Source organism: Anabas testudineus, chromosome 9 (genome assembly GCF_900324465.2).
Source record: "Anabas testudineus chromosome 9, fAnaTes1.2, whole genome shotgun sequence".
NCBI classification, from domain to species: domain Eukaryota; kingdom Metazoa; phylum Chordata; class Actinopteri; order Anabantiformes; family Anabantidae; genus Anabas; species Anabas testudineus.
Genome location: NC_046618.1, coordinates 4,929,027 through 4,947,462, shown reverse-complemented (window position 1 = coordinate 4,947,462; position 18,436 = coordinate 4,929,027). Strand labels below are relative to the sequence as shown.

The 18,436-nt window shown below is 43.2% G+C and overlaps 1 protein-coding gene across 1 annotated transcript in view; it reads left to right on the top strand.

Moving 5' to 3' along the window:
- Window positions 1-18,436, top strand: part of zdhhc8b (zinc finger DHHC-type palmitoyltransferase 8b) — a 49,363-nt gene that overhangs the window by 28,108 nt on the left and 2,819 nt on the right. The window contains exons 2-10 of the mRNA XM_026344117.1: window positions 9,322-9,443; window positions 12,173-12,330; window positions 12,754-12,926; window positions 13,086-13,188; window positions 13,730-13,821; window positions 15,091-15,223; window positions 15,846-15,951; window positions 16,648-16,754; window positions 16,866-17,932. Coding sequence (XP_026199902.1) covers window positions 9,322-9,443; window positions 12,173-12,330; window positions 12,754-12,926; window positions 13,086-13,188; window positions 13,730-13,821; window positions 15,091-15,223; window positions 15,846-15,951; window positions 16,648-16,754; window positions 16,866-17,932 — 2,061 coding nt within the window. The remainder of the gene's footprint in view (window positions 1-9,321; window positions 9,444-12,172; window positions 12,331-12,753; window positions 12,927-13,085; window positions 13,189-13,729; window positions 13,822-15,090; window positions 15,224-15,845; window positions 15,952-16,647; window positions 16,755-16,865; window positions 17,933-18,436) is intronic.

The following is an 18,436-nucleotide window of genomic DNA, read 5'->3' as shown; positions in this document are numbered from 1 at the left end:
TGAATGAATTAGACATGATAAAACTGTTGTAGTTCAAATGTCTTTATTTTTGTATTTCTATTTTCTATTTGTTAGTTTTTTTTGTATTCTTCATCCACTACCCAGCTGAATTTAGTCCATTTTATCTGTGTCCATCCCCACAAATAACAGGAAAAATCCTTTACCTGTTACACATCATTTTGTGGGCACCCGTCTGTGCGAGACTCTGCGAAGGCACTTTAGGAGCCTAAAGTAAAATATTGGAAATGGTGTCCTTTTTTGTTTCAATTTTAATGTAACATTTAATTTAATATGATGTTGAACATGGTTGTTTGTCAGCAGCGCTGCCACACGCTCACAGTGCACTGTGGTATTTTGTACTAAATATATATTTATATATTGTGGCTTCAGTGTCTTTCCACATTAGTATCTGTGTATTGAATTGGAAAGCTCAGCTATGAGCTGCATATGGACAGTCGCTTTGGATTAAGAATGTCATATTCTGGCTCTGGCTCAGGATGTATCATTTTCTTCTTTTTAGGTAAAGTCCAATAATGATTTTATAGCATGATGTCAGATCTGTTAGAGGTGAGCGGACGGTCAGATCCTGTCAGACCCTCAAAATGAAATAGCTCGAGGTGTTAAGCCTGGATATTGGATTTGACGGAGTTGGAAGTGAAAGAAGGGTATTTCAGTTCTGGCGTGAGCTGAGTTGCTTGGGGAGAAATGTCTTTAACTCAAAGGGTATCGCTTTGTATTAGTAGGAGAATTGAAGTTAGTCAAATTATCTTAGTTTGCAACTTGACTGGACTTGACTGATGTTTAACCGCTCCCACTGCTAATGAATTGTAAAATAGTTTCTCCAGTAATCATTTCTAATCCAAGGTAGGTAGCCAAGCCGAGTTCTGCCAAGATCCAAAAAGCGTTTCAACTCAAGACATGATATTTCATAAAAAAATAAATAAATGTAGAGTGTGCTGTGGATTTCCAATGCTATAAAGCTGCTCTATTTGTTGAGCATGCTGGGTAATGATGCTCAAACTGTCAGGGGGTTTGCTAGAGCAGCTTTGTTTCTAAAGGGCTGCACTAGCTTTAGGGTTTGCTCAGTCTGTCGGACCTGACCTCAGTGACCTCAGGGTTCTGGATGACATACTTCTCTCGGACTGTGGCTGTTTCTAAGGTTATTATGACTCACTTACTAGAGACAGTCACTATGGAGGAACTGAGGGGACTCAGCTAAAGTGGTGAACATCATCTGAAAGGCCTCAGGGTAACAGAAAAACTATACAGTATGTAAGGCCATGTTTCATCTCTGAGTCTTCGACAGAAATATTTAATCACACTTTGACATCTTCTGTCAGTTGTTGCATCACCAGCTGTGTCTATACAGGCCTCACAAGGCTGATTCACAAAAACCCTAATTATCTATCTGGTATTTAATCATAGCTTTGACTGTAAGGTAGAAGGAATATGTGTGGACGTCTCGCCTTGTTTTATTGCCAGTCGAGTCCTGTGCCATCCATCTCTGCCAACCTCTGTATCAGCTAGTGCCTCTGTGTGTATACATTAGACTGATTGATGAACAGTTCATTAGGCTGATGGGCTCTGCAGGGGCAGACAAGCATCCAGCATCAATAAGCCTATTAAAAATACAACCCAAATTTTCTGTTGCACTGGCTGCAACAGTGCTTTAGCATGACTCTGCAACCAGTGTTTCTGAATGTGGAAATGCATCTTTCTAAGTAGCTGTGGTTAGTTCGTATAGTCACTATCATTGTTCTTGTGGCGTGTGTGTGTTATGTGTTTAAGTGGATAACCAGTAAGGACATGATTGAGTTGTGAAAATTACGGTAGTTACCCATCAACTTTAATCAGTGGTTTTTGGAAAGGTTGGTGAGTGCAAGTAGAAATGTAGGACTGTACAAAGCGCGTCGAGGATGTGTGTTTATTTAACCTCAACACATGGTAAGTTAAGGACACTTCACTGGTGAGACTGCGTGTGTCTGTGTTTAATATGGACTGTTTTCCTGATTAAAATCACCACATGGTGTTTACTGTCAGCCAAGAGGATTGCTCTGCTCTCTGGAGAGCACGTTTTCTCTCTGTGTGTGTGTGTGTGTGTGTGTGTGTGTGTGTGTGTGTGTGTGTGCGTGTGCGCACTTGTCTAGGCCAAACTGAACCTTGGCTTCTCGCAGGAGAGAATTTGGGCTGACCTCACTGGTGTGGATGGAGCCACTTGCAGATGGTGCTTTAAGATAAATAGCTCTAAGCATCGTAATGGTGTGTGAGAGGGGACTAATATTGTTGAGGGGTCATTGTGCATTACAACATGATCTGAATATTTAATGTTATATTTGGTTTTCATGTTGTTCAAAATTGGAAAAAAAGCCTTTTAAAATCATCTTGTCCTGGTTAACAGTAACAGGTCTCTCACTAGCTCTCATTTACAGCTCACAGTCTTAATCAGGAATTGGAATTTGCTCAAATGTCGTAGTGTTGGTTCCACACTGAGCAACTCTGTCTGTCGCCTCTTTGACTCATAACTCTTGAAGCTCTTGACAGTGGCCACACATGCAGGCTGTAGTGCTCGGAGCTTAGAATAAGGGCGACTAGGAATGTGGCGCAGGGCAAGCCAACTTCTTCAGGCCAAGCTTTCCTTTCCTACATATGAGCCTGGCAACTGAGTGAGCACTCCCAGTGGGCGCCAATGTTAGCTGAATCCACCCACTCATCCCCCCACAAAAGCCAATATCTAGATTGGGTTTCATACAGATGCATATTTCAAACTGACGGAGCTTAGCATGCACGCTCACACACACACACACACACACACACACACACACACACACACACGGGCAACAGTTGCATTGGCAGAGTTGATTTGTCCTTGCTACTGTGGTCTAAATACCCACAGATATTTACTGCACTTGTCTAGTTAAGCCTCAGAGTCTTTGGCCCCATGAGCCTCATTTATTCCCACTGACCCATGGCACTGTACGGATTTCCAGTTTCCCACGGGGAGCCTGAAAGACAGGCAGCACATGTGTCATCACCCCTTGGGAAGATTACACTCCACACCAGCCTGCACAACACACTGCGGCTAAAAATTCATTGGTGTGTTTGCATTGACTGAAGTGACAGCAAACAGTTTTTCATTAGGAAAAGTGACATTTGTATTACTTGATTATGTGAACAGACTGTGTTGTTTGTTCGAGGTTTAATATCTAAGGAGAATGTGTGAGTGAGCAATTTGTGCTTTTGTAGATTCCTCTGGTGGGGAACTAAATGGGGAGATTATTATTGAGTGTATTACATGTGGAACTACACAGAGCGTGAGCACGAGGGGAAAGGAAAGAAGATGATGCTAACCTCCTCCCCTTGACACACACAAACTCATTCCTCTTCCATATGGAAATGTTTGTGTTATCACTAAGTGAGCTCCATCTGCCCCCGCAAACGCTTACCCACATTAGGAGGAAACTCTGCAGGGAATATGAATGGAATTGAATTATTTCAAGTCAGATTATGTTTTGATGTTTCACGCATGTCGGCGTCAAGCTCAAAGGTGCATTATGTATCAGCTGTATGCACCTTTCTTCATTTGAACATAAGTCTGGAAATTTATAGGTATGGTGCCAGACAGCATTAGAATAGTGCTCACTGAGCTTATTTCTAATGTGATGTAGTTTACTGTGGTGTGTTGGTTCAACTATATCTATTGAGAGAAATGTTTTCCTTCAGAGGACAGTTTTTCTGCTTTCCTCTGTCTACACACCATAGAAAAAGGGGGTTTTGAATATGTAAATACACAAGGGCGGCGTGTGGGGGCAAAGCATTTTATTTCATTCCAAATGGACCTCTTATGCAATTATGAAAATGCAAATTGCACTGAGCTCTGAGCTGAAATGCAGATAGAATACAGTGTACCCCGCAGCTGCACAGGTTTCCTTCTCTGTTGTCTCAGTGAGCTGTGCCTCGCGGCTGTCTCCTCCTCAGTAAAAAGATTTTTTTTATTCTGTAAGCCTGTTTCTGCATAATAAACATTTTTAAAACTTTGCTTAATGTGACTTCAGTTAGAAGTAACATCCACAGAAGGTTGTTCTCTGTGCCCAGGTTCAAATGGAAAGATGTGTGATATTGAAGCGTGACACATGGACTTATTTGAAAAGGTATTAAACTTTTTATATTAAAAATAATCTTTAGGGTAAGTTCTGTAGGTCAACAGCTGTGTCCAGATGTGATATTGGTGGTGTGCTGGTTCGTGCTGTTGCCTCATAGTGAGACTATGTACGGAGTTTCCTCCAGCTTCTTCCCACAGCCCAGAGACATGATGTTACGTTAACTTGAGACTCTGAATTGCCCATAGGTGTGAATGTGGCCTTTAGAAACTTGTAAAGCCCAAAAGACTTGAATGCATAATCCAGATATGAATATACAACTCGGTTTTAACAACATGTAAAAAAAACACCCACTCCTAATAAATAACTTGGGAGCTGAAGAAATTAAATTTCATGATGCTCGATCCGTGCAGCTCTGCCTCTCACCTGACCTGCTCTGCTCCACGCCTCCAACAACAAACATCACCACCGTCTCCACTGTCAACAGGCTGCTGCTGCTGAATACTAAATATCATGTGTGAATGCAGAACCTCAGTGATGTGTTTGTATTAAGAGGTTGGCAGGTCCCAGAGGAGTTAGCAGTGAGTGATGCTACCCTCCAAGGATTCACAAACGGTGTGACAGGATTTGACGAGTACAGATGAGTCTGAAGAGTGACTCCAGCAGTGTTCCAGCTGGTGCACAGCGTCTGAGGGTGAAGATGGAGATACAGTGATGTGATTTACTGATAAACACAGTCATGGTGAGATAAATGTGAGGAGATTTCTTAATTTGACATGCAGATCAGGAGTGAAATCCTCGCTCCCAATTCCTTACACCGGACAATTCCCACTTTTTAATGCTAAAATGAAAATTCACTTCCTGGAAATGACACCAGCCTTTTAGCAGATCCTGGATCACTTGGTCTCAGCAGGCAATTCTGCAGGAGAACCAGCCTCCCATGTGCGCCCCACTGGGTTCACTTTAATGAACTAATCAGTGGGATGGCGTTCTCACCATGTGCTGAATCTATTACACTAAGTGCTCCCAGTGACCCTACAGTATCATGTTGTGTTACTTGTGTCATTCATGCTCATAAACCTGATAAGATTTCATTTCTGATCCTGGTAATAGGTGAATGAAAGTGCAAAGCTAAGTTACTGGAATACTCCTCTAACTGATTTTAGTTCATCTGAATGACGTCAATGTTACTCACATTCGACACTTGAATGAATCCAACATATGTTTTGCACCTTAGTCCTTTTTCTTTTCATTCATCTCGTCATCTCGTAAAAAAGTGTCACTGCCAAAAGCTCTCTGGACCGACGGTTCTTTCCGTCTCCGTACACTATCCCCCCTCTCTCTCTCTCTCTCTCTCCTCCCTGAGCTACTAATAGAACACATGAGAGCAACTTCAAAGACAGGGCTGCTTTTTCTGCTCCGATCCAAATGCAGGCAAATGAAGGACAGGCAGATTTGAGTAGTCAAATGGCTTTGGGATGTGTAGCGAGCATGTAGATGACTTTTCATAGGGCATATGATTGATTATTGCCGCCCTATTTAGAGTTCTTCATCAGTTACATACAGTAATTACTTTAAAAAGACCTCAGTGCTTTCTCCTCCCTCTACAGTTTTTCCACTGAAGAGGGTTCGTTTCAAAGTCCTCCATCCATTTTTTTTATTTGGTGATACAGCAGGGTTATCATCTGGATGTTTTCGCTAATCTTCATACTTAAAAACAAACATCCCTAATGCTGTACACACTGGGAAGATAATCAAGACTAAGATGCTATGTCACAGTCCCTGAACTGATGCTGGATGAAGCAGAGTGTGTGTCCAGTATATGGTTTCACTGTGTCTCAGAGGCGCATATTGGATGGAGCATAATCGTTGTCCACAAATAAGATGAGGCCCGTGAGGGTAAAATGATACAGAGGAGGATGCTAGTGCCACTTTACAACTCTGGGCGGATGTTAAAGCTCCAGTTTAGAAGAAACCGATCCCAGTTTGTGGTGGTTGTAACTAAAAGGATCTATCATGAATATTTCAAGATGGAGGGAAAGGACACATTGAGTGAAAATGAAATCGGCTCATTTGCTTTTTATTATACATTTTCTGGACTCTTGGGCCAGTGAAGCAGACCATAAACACATCACTGACATGTTACCTTGTCCTGTGGTTGTTACCACAGATTGCCATTTTACACAAGTTCTCTGGTAATTACTTTAAGCATGGCTTCCCATTCTGTAATGGAAGCGTCCACCAAAACACACAAGCATGATTTCAAACTGAGAAGTTACAGAAAAGAGAGTCACAAGGATGCCAACGTATGCAGACGAAGGGAATGATGCTGTGTGGAGGGTTTGCTCTTTGCTTCCAGTCTGTCTCGCATTGATCGGACTAAGGTTAGTACGTGTGCTGCTCTGTTGGCCTGAGGAGAAAGCTGTGGATTCATCTTCTCTAATCCATAAATTTTGCCCCTCTTTTGCTTCCTCATCCCAGTCCAGGAAATGAAATGTGATTTTCATTTCATGAATGTTATCTTTACACCTCTGTCGTGACGGCGTGCCAGGCGCGTTCAGGGGCCTCGCGCGCTGGTGTTTGAAATGCTGATTGGCTGGAGGGAACGGGAGCCCCCGCTTTTGTTACAGCTTCAACTCCTGTTTGCAGGCATTTTAATTACCACAGAGATTCCAGGCTTTTGTCCTCGGGCGTTTAAGCTGGGAAACAATCAATTTCATGACATTACTGCACTTTTGGCAATTGCAGCCGCTTCAGCTTGATACAAGTCGTGCACACATTTTGACAAGCTGGAGGCTTCTCTGTTCGACTTGAAGCATCACGGGTACACAAGCCGTAAAGGCGGCTCGTAAACAGTGGTGATAAGAGCTCTGTGGTTATTTGTTACTCTTACACAATTAACCAATGTCTGTGGCCTTAATCAGGCTTTCTCTCTGTCACAGTTTCCTCCCACGCTGTCTTCTCCCAGCCTCCTGAAACGGTTGCTGTTAACTGCACTCAGTGTTTTTTTTTTGCTTCTCTCTGCCTTGACTATATCACACTTTGGGGGAAAAAAAAAAACACATGATTGTTGACAGGCGAGTAAATTGGGATTTTGTAAGACGGTGGCACTGCTTGCTATTGCTTTTCTTTGATCAATTTTGTAATCGCTTGTACCTTGTCTACTTGTTTCCAAAGCTGTGATGACACAGCACGGTACACCTCACTACAGTCCACTGAGTAAACAGCATTTCTACTGAAATGTACTTTGAGGTTGTTATCTTGCAAAAGTAATGTCCTTTAAAGACTGTGTTCAGTGAAAAAGCTAAACCAAAACATTACAAAAAGAAAATATATTGAATCCAAAGCTCTGTGAGGTTGTGTGCATACTAACCTAAGCCTGGCCATGCTCACAGTGTATATCTAGATATTCCCCTTCATAAGTGAAATACCAGGGGACCAAAGTCATTAGGATTCATCCCCCCGACATCATACATCTCATTGCAATCCATCAAAAACCTAACGTTACATGTCTATTAGCACTGAAGACGTGGACCTACTGTACATTGCAGTATCTAGAGCTACACTGGCAGTGTGTCTAAAAATCATTTTAAAAAAGCAAACACGATAATTATAAGATCACTGCATCCGCACATCGCCTCCATAAGGACAACATCACAAACGGCACGTGGCATGTGCTGCACCAGTGACTGTTCAATTTAAAGGAAGTTTATCTTTGACTCAAATGAGTTGGTGATGTGCTTGTAATGCATCACTCAGATTCTATTGTTAGGTTCGTGCTCATGTGACAGAAATAAAACCAGCTATATTAGATCCCAGCGTTGTTTTGCTGTTGCAGTACAGTATATGTTTGAATTCGATCAAACCCACACTAGCCCTCAGAATAGCGGACGACCAGAGCAGACTGGTTGTGTGAGAGGCCAGCTCATCCCTGTTAGCGCCTCTCTATTCTCTTTGGTGCCTCTCTACAGCCACGGCTCTGAATAATTCAACAAAGCAAAAGAGGATTGGTGCGCCAGGAGAGGAAATATAGATTGCTGATGATCTAGGGGCCACAGGAACTAGGCAATTGCCTTTTTGACGTCAGAATAAGCTGGACAGGCACGCTTGAGCGTGTGTATTAGGTGTGCATGCATGTATTATGTCAGGGAGGAGAGCTGGAAACCCATTTGTTCCTGTGAGATATTGAATTCATTCAGAAATTCTCTATGTGTCTCTGACCTGAGGGAGCTCTGCAGTACGTCCAACCGTAGGCGTGAACACATCTTCATTCTGGCCGTGTTTCAGCTGCTCTACAGAGACCACACAAACAGTTGGCTTTTAATGATGGTGCACAGTGTCTTGACATTTGAGTCCAGGTGATTGAGCAGGGCCGTGGGTGTGATTCAGGTGACTTCACAGTTGAATATTTCACAGCACTCACTGAATTATGACTTGCAGGCAGAGGAGAAGGTCAGTCCTGACGCAAGATGCTGGTGGAATTTAAAGGAGGTTCCCTATTGATAACTTCAGTGACTCAGCTGACAGGTTTCCATTAAGGCTCTCAGCCTAATTTACCCACACAGCAGAGAGTTAAAGATGCGTTTGACTGCAAATAGCTCACAAATAGGTTCAGCTTCATTTATTTTATCTAGCATACTAGTCTAGTAGTGTACTAGTGTACGACACAGTAATTGGTTAGTAGATTATTGTGTGAGCATTACCAGGGGTACAGTTCAAAATGGACGACGGTGACGGCCATTGTTCTACAGATTCACCAGTGTTTATCTTTCTACTGATTGACGATTAACTATCACCCTAAAGAGCCAAAGTCCCCCTCTCCTGTGTAGCACTGTACTGTAGCTTGTGTCACTAAGTCCAGGTCCAGGTCACAGCACAACATTTGAACAGTTTACCACTGTAGCTTCAGCTCTTTAATTAATTGATTTCATAGTACCTCACAACTATAAATAAATAAAGAGCAAAGAATTACTGTTCATTCAAGCTGGTTGCTTTATTGTTGTATTATTTCGTGTGCTGATAGCCAGTGTCTAATTCACTCTCACTAGTCGTGTTTCCAATTCTAATTACAGCTCCAATTTGAACCTGAGGCTCATGAAAATAGAATGAGAGGATCAGGGAATCGCATGGTTACCATCAGCACAAGATGAATGAAACACACCGTGGACCAATGAATTGGGATGTTGTCTGAATCTAATCTCTGTCCCTCCGTTGGTGTCTCTAGGTGCCCCTGGTTGACAAAGGTGATCTCTCCCGCTGTGCCTCTCTACAATGGCTTGGTCTTCCTCTTCGTCCTGGCCAACTTCAGCATGGCAACCTTCATGGACCCTGGTGTTTACCCCAGAGGTACGAGTGTGATAAGAGGCTTTAGTGTCTGCAAATACTGTAAATATTAACTACCAGTTTTATTTCCAGCACTATTAAGTAAAAAATGTTACTATGTGTGATACAGTATGTTTTCTAATGTACACACACGATAAGTTTGAGTGATGCTTCCTGCCTGTTGGGGTTCACACCTTTAATAGCACCACATTTATTGGTGAACCATCCCATCAGTGTTTCACTACCACATTAACCTCCCGCTACAGCCTGTAAAGTCCACATACAGGACAATGGTGGAAATTGTACAAGCCATTATATTGCAAGGTGTCCCATCTCTCAGCTGTTGAGCCTGTCAGACAAGCTCCAGATACACACTCTTCAGCAATATCTGGGGTAAGTAATAATGATTGAATCCATCCCCTGGGACGTTTGTAATGCTCTTGTAAATGATAAGCACGTGTCTTTAGGAAGAGCGTTCTCTGCCCATAAACGGGGTAATAATCATTAGGTTGTATAAAGTGCAGGTTATCTGCTTTGCCAGAGGTGACAGTGGCCTTCTGCTGCTGCTGTGCTGCTGGGTTTTATAGATTACAGAGATGTGGGGAGTTTTCTGTGCTTCTGATGCTGTATCTCAGAGGCAGCAGATCCGGTTATAACGAAAAAATGAAGAACCGACACAGTCATTAAATGACACCTGCTCACAAAATCACTCTGTTATCCAGATTGTAAAAGAGAGAATGAAAGGTTGGTGTGAACTATAGAATTGTTCCATTCTGTCACGGAGGTATTTATTGTCATTTTCTTTATTAGGGAAACTGAAAATGAGGTAATAGAGGGATGATTGTGGGTAAGAAGACTGCGCCGTTACAAATATCACCACGTTGTGCAGTTTTCACAATTTAGTGCAATTTTACAATTTGTCATTTTCTGAACTCATGACATTTTTGATAAAAGGTGTTCTGACATTATTCAGGATCCTAGGCCTAAAAAAAACTGTAATATTTGTCTTCACTGCAAAGTCAGTGCTGAGTGACTTTTGCTTGTTTTGTTTGGTGCAGCATACAGTATGCCTGTACTGGTCCAGTATGCCTGTACTGGTCCAGTGCATTGATACTGGTGATGTATGACTTTTATTTTTTATACAGAACAAAACTAGAAAACATTTCTTTTGATCCCAGATATGATAAAGCTGCTTTAACCAAAGGATCAAATGTGGAATATGAAAGTAGTTTCTTCTAGTGACAAACACAGAAATCGAACCAGTTTCTGCACATGGTGAATTCCACATAGCATCTTTGTGACTTTCAGCTCATTGTTTTGGCTCTACACCCTGTAGCCTACAGTTTGGGTGCAGTCTAGCACCAAATAGCAGTTAAATTTAAGCAACTAGCCAGTGTACAAAGTGGAGTATTAGCAGTTAAAGAGGTAAAAATGATCTAAAAGTAGAATGAATATGGGCAATAAAATAATATGAATGAATGAATGCTATTGCTGCCCAATATTGGGCAGCTATGTAATATCAACTGAATTTGAATTTAAAGTGTTGGGAGACAATGATGATGTTTCATGTATAGTCATTTAGTCATGTAGCTGTATTATATTGTTTTCCGAACAAGACACTGAATCCTGTTCTGTTACCCTGTGAACACTGTGGATTAGTGCTCCACATGCTCATTTTATGACTGAAAAGTCAATGGTTTGATCCCTGTTAATAGTCATTGATCCTGCCCAAGTGTTATTGAGCAAAATGCTGAGCATGCGCAGTTTACCCTGTCACGAGGGCATACAGCACACACTTCAATGCAATCAATAGAAAACACTTGTGCATGCAAACACAAAGCGATACTGGCGCAGAGATGGAAGATAAGTGCAGTCAAATCCCTCCTGCTAGTAGATCCTCTTTGTATAAATCCCTCATTATTTCAAAGAGAAAACTATACAACTATCTATAATGTTTTGACCTTCCTGTGAGTAATCCTTCTAACAAGCCAGGTGTTTAAATTCAGCTTCTTTCAGATAACTGGGATGTAATGTAAATGATTATAACATTATTATTATACATAGTATGTACTGTGTATGTATAAAATACAATAAGAAATAAATACCTAAATATGTGCCACACATTAACCAGACTGATCAGGCTGATTATTTTTGCATCGTCTATATATATCTATATCTATATATATATATATATTTGTATGAAATGAGCGACTGCTTCGTCTGCTGAACATTTCTTGTGTCAAACATTTGTAGAAAGGAAGCTGCCAGAGGAGATGCAAGCTTAACTGCTGCTTGTGTCTGTCCGTTTGGCAGGCGGTTTACCTTTAAAATCTATTTGAAGCGACTTGAGAGCCATAATAACAGAGCAATCTCCTGCTATGGAGCTGTGTATTTCTGTGCTCTACCTCTCTTGCTTTCTCATTGGGGGTTCAGCTACAGTACCTGGATCTCGCTGCAGTTATTACTGTTGTGTCAAGTGATTTTATCAAGTTCGAGAAAACTTTGGGACACAGTTTGGTTAAATGCAGAGCTACAACAAGGACTGGCTTATACTGTGATTCATGAGGCTATGGGTTTAGTTCCATTAAGTGAAATAGAGTCAGTGCTCTTCATAATTAGTCTCCTGATTAGATCATGTGCGTAAAATGTTTCTCTCAGTGTTTGCTCTTGGTGTACTATAGACATAGAATCATAAATCAAAACTACATATATGTGTTTGTCTGTAACACATCTGTACTCTATTTGTTTGCCAGCGGACGAAGACGAGGACAAGGACGATGATTTCCGAGCGCCGCTCTATAAAAACGTGGAGATCAAGGGCATTCAGGTCCGGATGAAGTGGTGCGCCACCTGCCATTTCTACAGGCCGCCCCGCTGCTCGCACTGCAGCGTCTGTGACAACTGCGTGGAGGTGTGTGTGTGTGTGTGTGTGGAGACCGTGCGTGTAGATTCAGTATGCATGAAATCTAAATATGCATCGAGGTTAGATTGTTTTTCCATTCAGAGGCTTTTCTGTCCTGCCAAGGATTAAAATCCAAGACAAACACTGAGTCCATGTTTTAAAAGAATGTCTTAATGTGTGTTTTTTGGCAGGAAATTTGTAAATATTAAAGGTCATAGTTCTTGCATAAATATCAGCTACTGGCAGCTTTAACTGTGAACTTAATACATAACATAATTTAAAAAATGGTACTTGAACAAACACATAGTGCACATACATATCAGCAAACACCATGTTAAGAATGACCAACCAGCCAAAAAAAAATTCAAAGCACTAGCTGTGGTCAGTTTGAATAACTAGATTTTAGAAGTGTAATTCTCTCTCTCTCCTCAGGATTTCGACCACCACTGTCCCTGGGTGAACAACTGCATTGGACGGAGAAACTACCGCTACTTCTTCCTCTTCCTGCTTTCGTTGAGCATCCACATGGTGGGAGTTTTTTCCTTCGGCCTCATTTTTGTCCTCCATCACAGGGAGAGGCTGGGAGCGCTGCACACCACTGTTACATATCCTTTCACTGAGATCTCGCTGCAGAGCCTGCCGTCTCTTGTTTTAAAAGAGCAGCGGCTTGGTTGGGGGCTGCCAGCGGAGTTATTCTTACAGTACATCTGCTCGTGTTGTTGAGACCTTATTAGATGTTGTCGCTCCTTGACCTTTGTGTGCAGTCTGGTTGTGATGTGTATAGCAGGGCTTTTCTTTATTCCAGTCATGGGACTCACAGGTTTCCATATGGTGCTCGTCGCTCGAGGTCGAACAACCAATGAACAAGTGAGGAGCCACCAGACACTCATTTAACTATAATCTGTCCAGGGAACACACTCGCACAAACATTCACACCTGGAGCTGCCTGACTGTTGGTAGCTGGGTGTACCTCAGGATTTAGAAATAGTTGACGAGCTAATTTGGGCCACTACAGTGCAGTAGTGACACACCAGCTGATCATACAGAGCAATAATACAGTCTGATTAGCATGTATGGACAGAAATAAATGTATCTTAATAAACGTAATAAACACACATGCACAAATATATAATATTCCCATACGCACTAATTAACTGCGTGCTACAACAAGAACTGGACCTCTGTGCCTGGATGGACCGCAGAGTGTGTGTGTGTACGTGTGTACTTGTGTACGTGTGTGTGTGTGTGTGTGTGTGCGTGTGTGCGTGTGTGCGTGTGTGTGTGTGTGTGTGTGTGTGTGTGTGCGTGTGTGTGTGTGTGTGTGTGTGCGTGTGTGTGTGTGTGCGTGTGTGCCGTGACCTTGTGCTTTCCTAGCTGCTGATTCTAAACAAGTCATTGTGTTCCTCAGGTGACGGGCAAGTTTCGTGGAGGAGTAAATCCCTTCACCAAGGGTTGCTGTGGCAACATGGAGTATGTGCTATGTAGTCCCCTGGCACCTAGGTAAGATATTTTATTATGCCTCGTGTGCATGTATGTACAGAAGGTTCTTTTCAGTACATGTTAAACAACCTAATGATTTGAGTGAAATGTCTCGTCTTCCTGCTTTTTCGTCTTTTCTGTGTTGATATGCAAATATGTAGTTCAGCATATGTATGTGCAAGTACAGTAGGATTGTGTCTCGTCAAAGCTATCCTTAACTTGGAGCTAGTGCAGCACCATCTCACTGCAGAAATGACACAGACCGTCCCATTGTGTGTATGTATGAGTGTATCCACGTGCTCTGAGGTGGTTGCGGAGGTGTGTATCCAGTTCTGCCTGAAAGCAGCCAGCATCCCCCGGGGGAAAGCAGATGGCTGGGAGACTTGAATCACTCTGTAGAACAACAGTAAATGGGAAAGAGAGCGCAGCTAGTCATCACGCTTTTTACATACACACACACACACACACACATACACAGCATCGCTAATACCCAGAACACTAGTCCTACATCCTAATGGGACTAGTCCCGTTCCATAAAAATCAACAGTGTGACTGCAGGGAAACGACAGCAGGTGGGGGTGAAATGCTGTATTTCAAGCACCTGTCTTTAAATTGTTGCAAGGTCCCTGATGGTCTACCGAATCACTGACTCGAGAGGCGTTTCTGACTGAAACCTGACAGCAAATCAGTTCCGTTCATTTAGTGTCATGGATTTTTTTTTAATGTAGGGTTTGATTTCGTAAAATATGGAAAGACTGCTCAGAAAATACATCACATATTTTTCTCCCAAGTCCCATGCTGATCATTACCCACAAAAAGAAATCATGACAGCCCTTTTTAATTATGAAAAAACTGATTGCGTTGCTGTTTTTTCTGTTGGGATGTTGTGTTTGAATTAGTTTTTAACTGTATAACTAGCCAGATGGGATTACATGAATATAAAACTCATAAATAATTTTATCAGTGGTCTCTGTGAAGCATGGGTTGATAGTGTAATATTAATTATATCAAGTAGAAGAGGGTTGAAATTACATGAGTAGCATTTGCTGCTTTTGTGAGAATACTCGTTTTGTTTAGATTTAAATGTAAAAGCATCACACACTTGGTTTTTATCAGGAAGCGGGTGCTGGTCCCACCCTTTACATAAACATGTATGTTGTACTCGTGGAGGTGAAGCACTGAAGTACTTCACAGCTGCTAATTTTCAATTATATTGTAAATTTCCAAAGCAGTGTGACCGGACAAATAAAAGAACCTGCTTGTTGAGGCTTGTTGGACATTTGTGCACAGGTACATGCTGGACCCCAGGAAAAAGCCCCACATTAAAATCCAGCCCCCATTCATAAGGCCAGACCTCTCAGACCGGCAAATCACCATCAAGGTCAGCAACAACGGCATCCACGGCACCGTCATCAGTTCCAAGGTGAGCTGTTCAAATTCCTACTAGATTTGTTTAGATAGAAAATACTTTCTCTAAGGTAATGTTTACTGTTTTCTCACGCTTTAGACCCACAGTCTCATTCATCACACAGCTGAGACATGCTCGATCCCCAGTAATTTCCCCTATTTCTTCTTTAGAGCAAGCTCATACTAAAGGCAAAAACAGTAAGAGCCTACTAAAGTCAGCTATATCAGAGAGGAAAAGTGCAAGTGACTCACACAGTTACACAAGGGGGTGTATTATTAAGTCTACATGGGTAAGATTGTAGGATGATTCAAAAGGCTAAAATGCTTCTTCATGCTACCTCTCAGCTGAAGTTAATGTCAAATGATACATTACGTAGCATTTTCCAAAGTGTTGGGTCAAGTTTTAGTTCCATCTTTTTACCTTTAAGATGAGATGACCATCTCATGGTATGTCGTGGTAGACTCAACCTGAAGAGTAGACGGTTTGCTTGATTGCCTTATCACTTATCGAACAGTGTTACAAATGCAAAGCTGAACTCTTATGATTTAAGAGGAGTGGGGATGTGTCATCCTTAGCACCACCATCTTCTGTCTCCACCTGTTCTGGAAGCTTTAACCCCCTGCTCTCCTCCCTGTAGTCCAAAAGCAGCCTGGACGGCCTGGATGACAAAGAAACACAGCCGCCACTGCCGCCTAAAGCTGACAGGTACAACCAGCTGAAAAGCCCTCTGACCTCCAGTGAAGGTAAGAAACACTTAACTAGCTGTTGCTGTGTCCACCAACTCCCTCCCTCTTCTCTCTCTCTCTCCTGTCAATCATCATCCGTCCCTTTTCTCTTTCCCATCAACGCTGACCAATGTGTGACTGGGCGCTAGGTCCTCCTGTTTCTGTACCAGCGGCAAGTTGATGGCCTTTTTTTATGCCGGGCCAGAGAAGAGGCGTGATTTGTAGCAATTAAAATACAATGGAGAGATTTCAGCATGAATCACTGCTGTGTGAATCAACAGCTCTTTTTCTGATGATGTGAAGCAATAGAGCTTCAATAGAGCCAAACAGAGGCATGGGACAGAGTAAGACGGTGAACAGTCAGGATGGATCCTACGGTGGTTTATAGCTAAAGATGATAGCCTGTGCTAATTTTATACTGTTGCATTCAAATATTTTTTGTGTGTCATGGTGCATTTTGTCAGGGAGTGAACACTTGCTGCTGTTCTGTGGAGCACTACCACTACCTGGTGGTGTCTCCAAGTACTGCAGTCAGTCTAAATGGAGTGCATCCTTTTTTTTTCAATTAAGAGAACTCATCATTTGTGAAAGAATTACAAACCAGCCTACTTTCTAAAGATGACCTCTCTCCCAGACATGACTTTCACTCAGGGGTGATTCAGTGGGACAATTCTACAGTGTTCATTTCATCTTCTTTCTTTGTGTGTGTTGCAGAGAGCTCTCTTTCTGGTAAGACCCACCCTTCCACTCCAGCCATGTACAAATTCAGGCCGTCCTTTGGCACCATGCCTAAAGTGCACTACCATGCTGCTGGAGAGAAGGTAAGACTTACTGTATGTAGCTTCACACTAATAGAAAAAGCTGCTGTAGCTGTAGGACTTTCTTCACATTTCAGTACTTGATTTGATTGTTATTCTGCTGATTATACACAGATTGTTATGCCAGATGATCGCAAGACTCCAGCCATTCTTGAAGAAGCTGTCCGTGGTCATGACTACAGATCTGAACCAAATTTGGACCTGCCTGAGTACACAAATGCTCCCCTACATCGCACCTTCCAGTCCTCTCCCCTCCAGCTGGACTCTGACCCCATCAACTCCCGTTCTCTCAGCCTGAAGCAGGGTCACCGTCGGGCGGAGAAGGGTCAGCTCCCAGCCCTGCAGCCACAGACGGTCACATCCACCCCCTACAAGAGTGTCTTTTCACCAAACACACTCTCTAACCGTAATGGAAGCCTGTCTTACGACAGCCTGCTCAACCCCAGCATCTCCCCGGCCGCTGCCAGTGAGTGCATGGCCCATCGTGGTATGGCTTCCATGGGGTTCCACTCGCCCTACCTGCCCACCAAAATGTGCCACATCCGGGAAACTGAAATACAGAGGCAGCAGGTCGCCCCTACCTACAGTCCAGTGATTCCACCCAGGGCTGTGGGCAGGCAGTCCCCTCATGGAAGGGACAGGGACCCATCCCCAGTGCGCTACGACAACCTCTCCCAGACCATCATGGCTTCCATCCAAGAGCGGAAGGAGATGGAGGAGAGGGAAAAGCGGCAGATGCTGCATGGCTGTTCCCAAACGCCTATTTATGCCCAGGACTCTGGTGTGTTTGATGGGGGTTATGGCTTGCCCCCCAATGCTTGCTACCCAGATGGGCCCCGGGGCCCTGGCTCCAGAGGCCCAACACCGCCAGCCTATGGAGGCTCTCGGGACAATCTGATGGGGGTCGGGCTTACGAGCTATGGGCAACGAACCCCTGTGTTGCGCCACGCTGGCTCCACGCTGGGCCGTGCACCTAGGACTTCATCCTCCTCCCTGCACACAGATCACAGCAGCACCAACAGCAGCCAGAGCAGGGCCACTGGCCCCGATGCCCCCTACCGTTCCCCGGCACACCAGCCCCACTCCCCTGCTGTGCCCCGATCCCCTTCCTACTCCCACCAGAAACTTTCCTACATCAGTGCCCATGAGAGGACAGACTCACCTCGTCTGGGGGGCCCAAGGTATGAATCTTAACGTTGTCGCTGTGAGACTGCATGCATTGCACTGAGCCAATGGGGACCGGTGGGCATTGAATGTATTCCCAGTGGAAAGCCTGCTCCTTCTGCTGAACACAGCTGGCCGTTCACAGGCATTAGTGCACTAGTCCTAACTGAGGCAGCATATAGCATTCGTACACGATGTATGGTATTTGTCCAACTGTGATGTCCATTTATTCATTTGTTCTTCCTGGTGTGAATATATGTTCTGTTCTGTTCTGTTTGCCTTTATAGTAAAAAATCCATTTTTGTATTATTTTACAAATGTCAGATGAATAAAGTTGTGTGACTTCTCTCATTGCTTTTCTTTTGCATGATTTGCACCTGCTCATCTAACATTTCCCAGCCTTTTGCCTCACTAACACGTCCACTTTCAAGTAATCCTCCGTACTCTATACTGTACATCCTGTTCCAGACAGCTAATCTGCATGTTGCTGCACGTACAACCTGATTGTTTGGATTTGTATT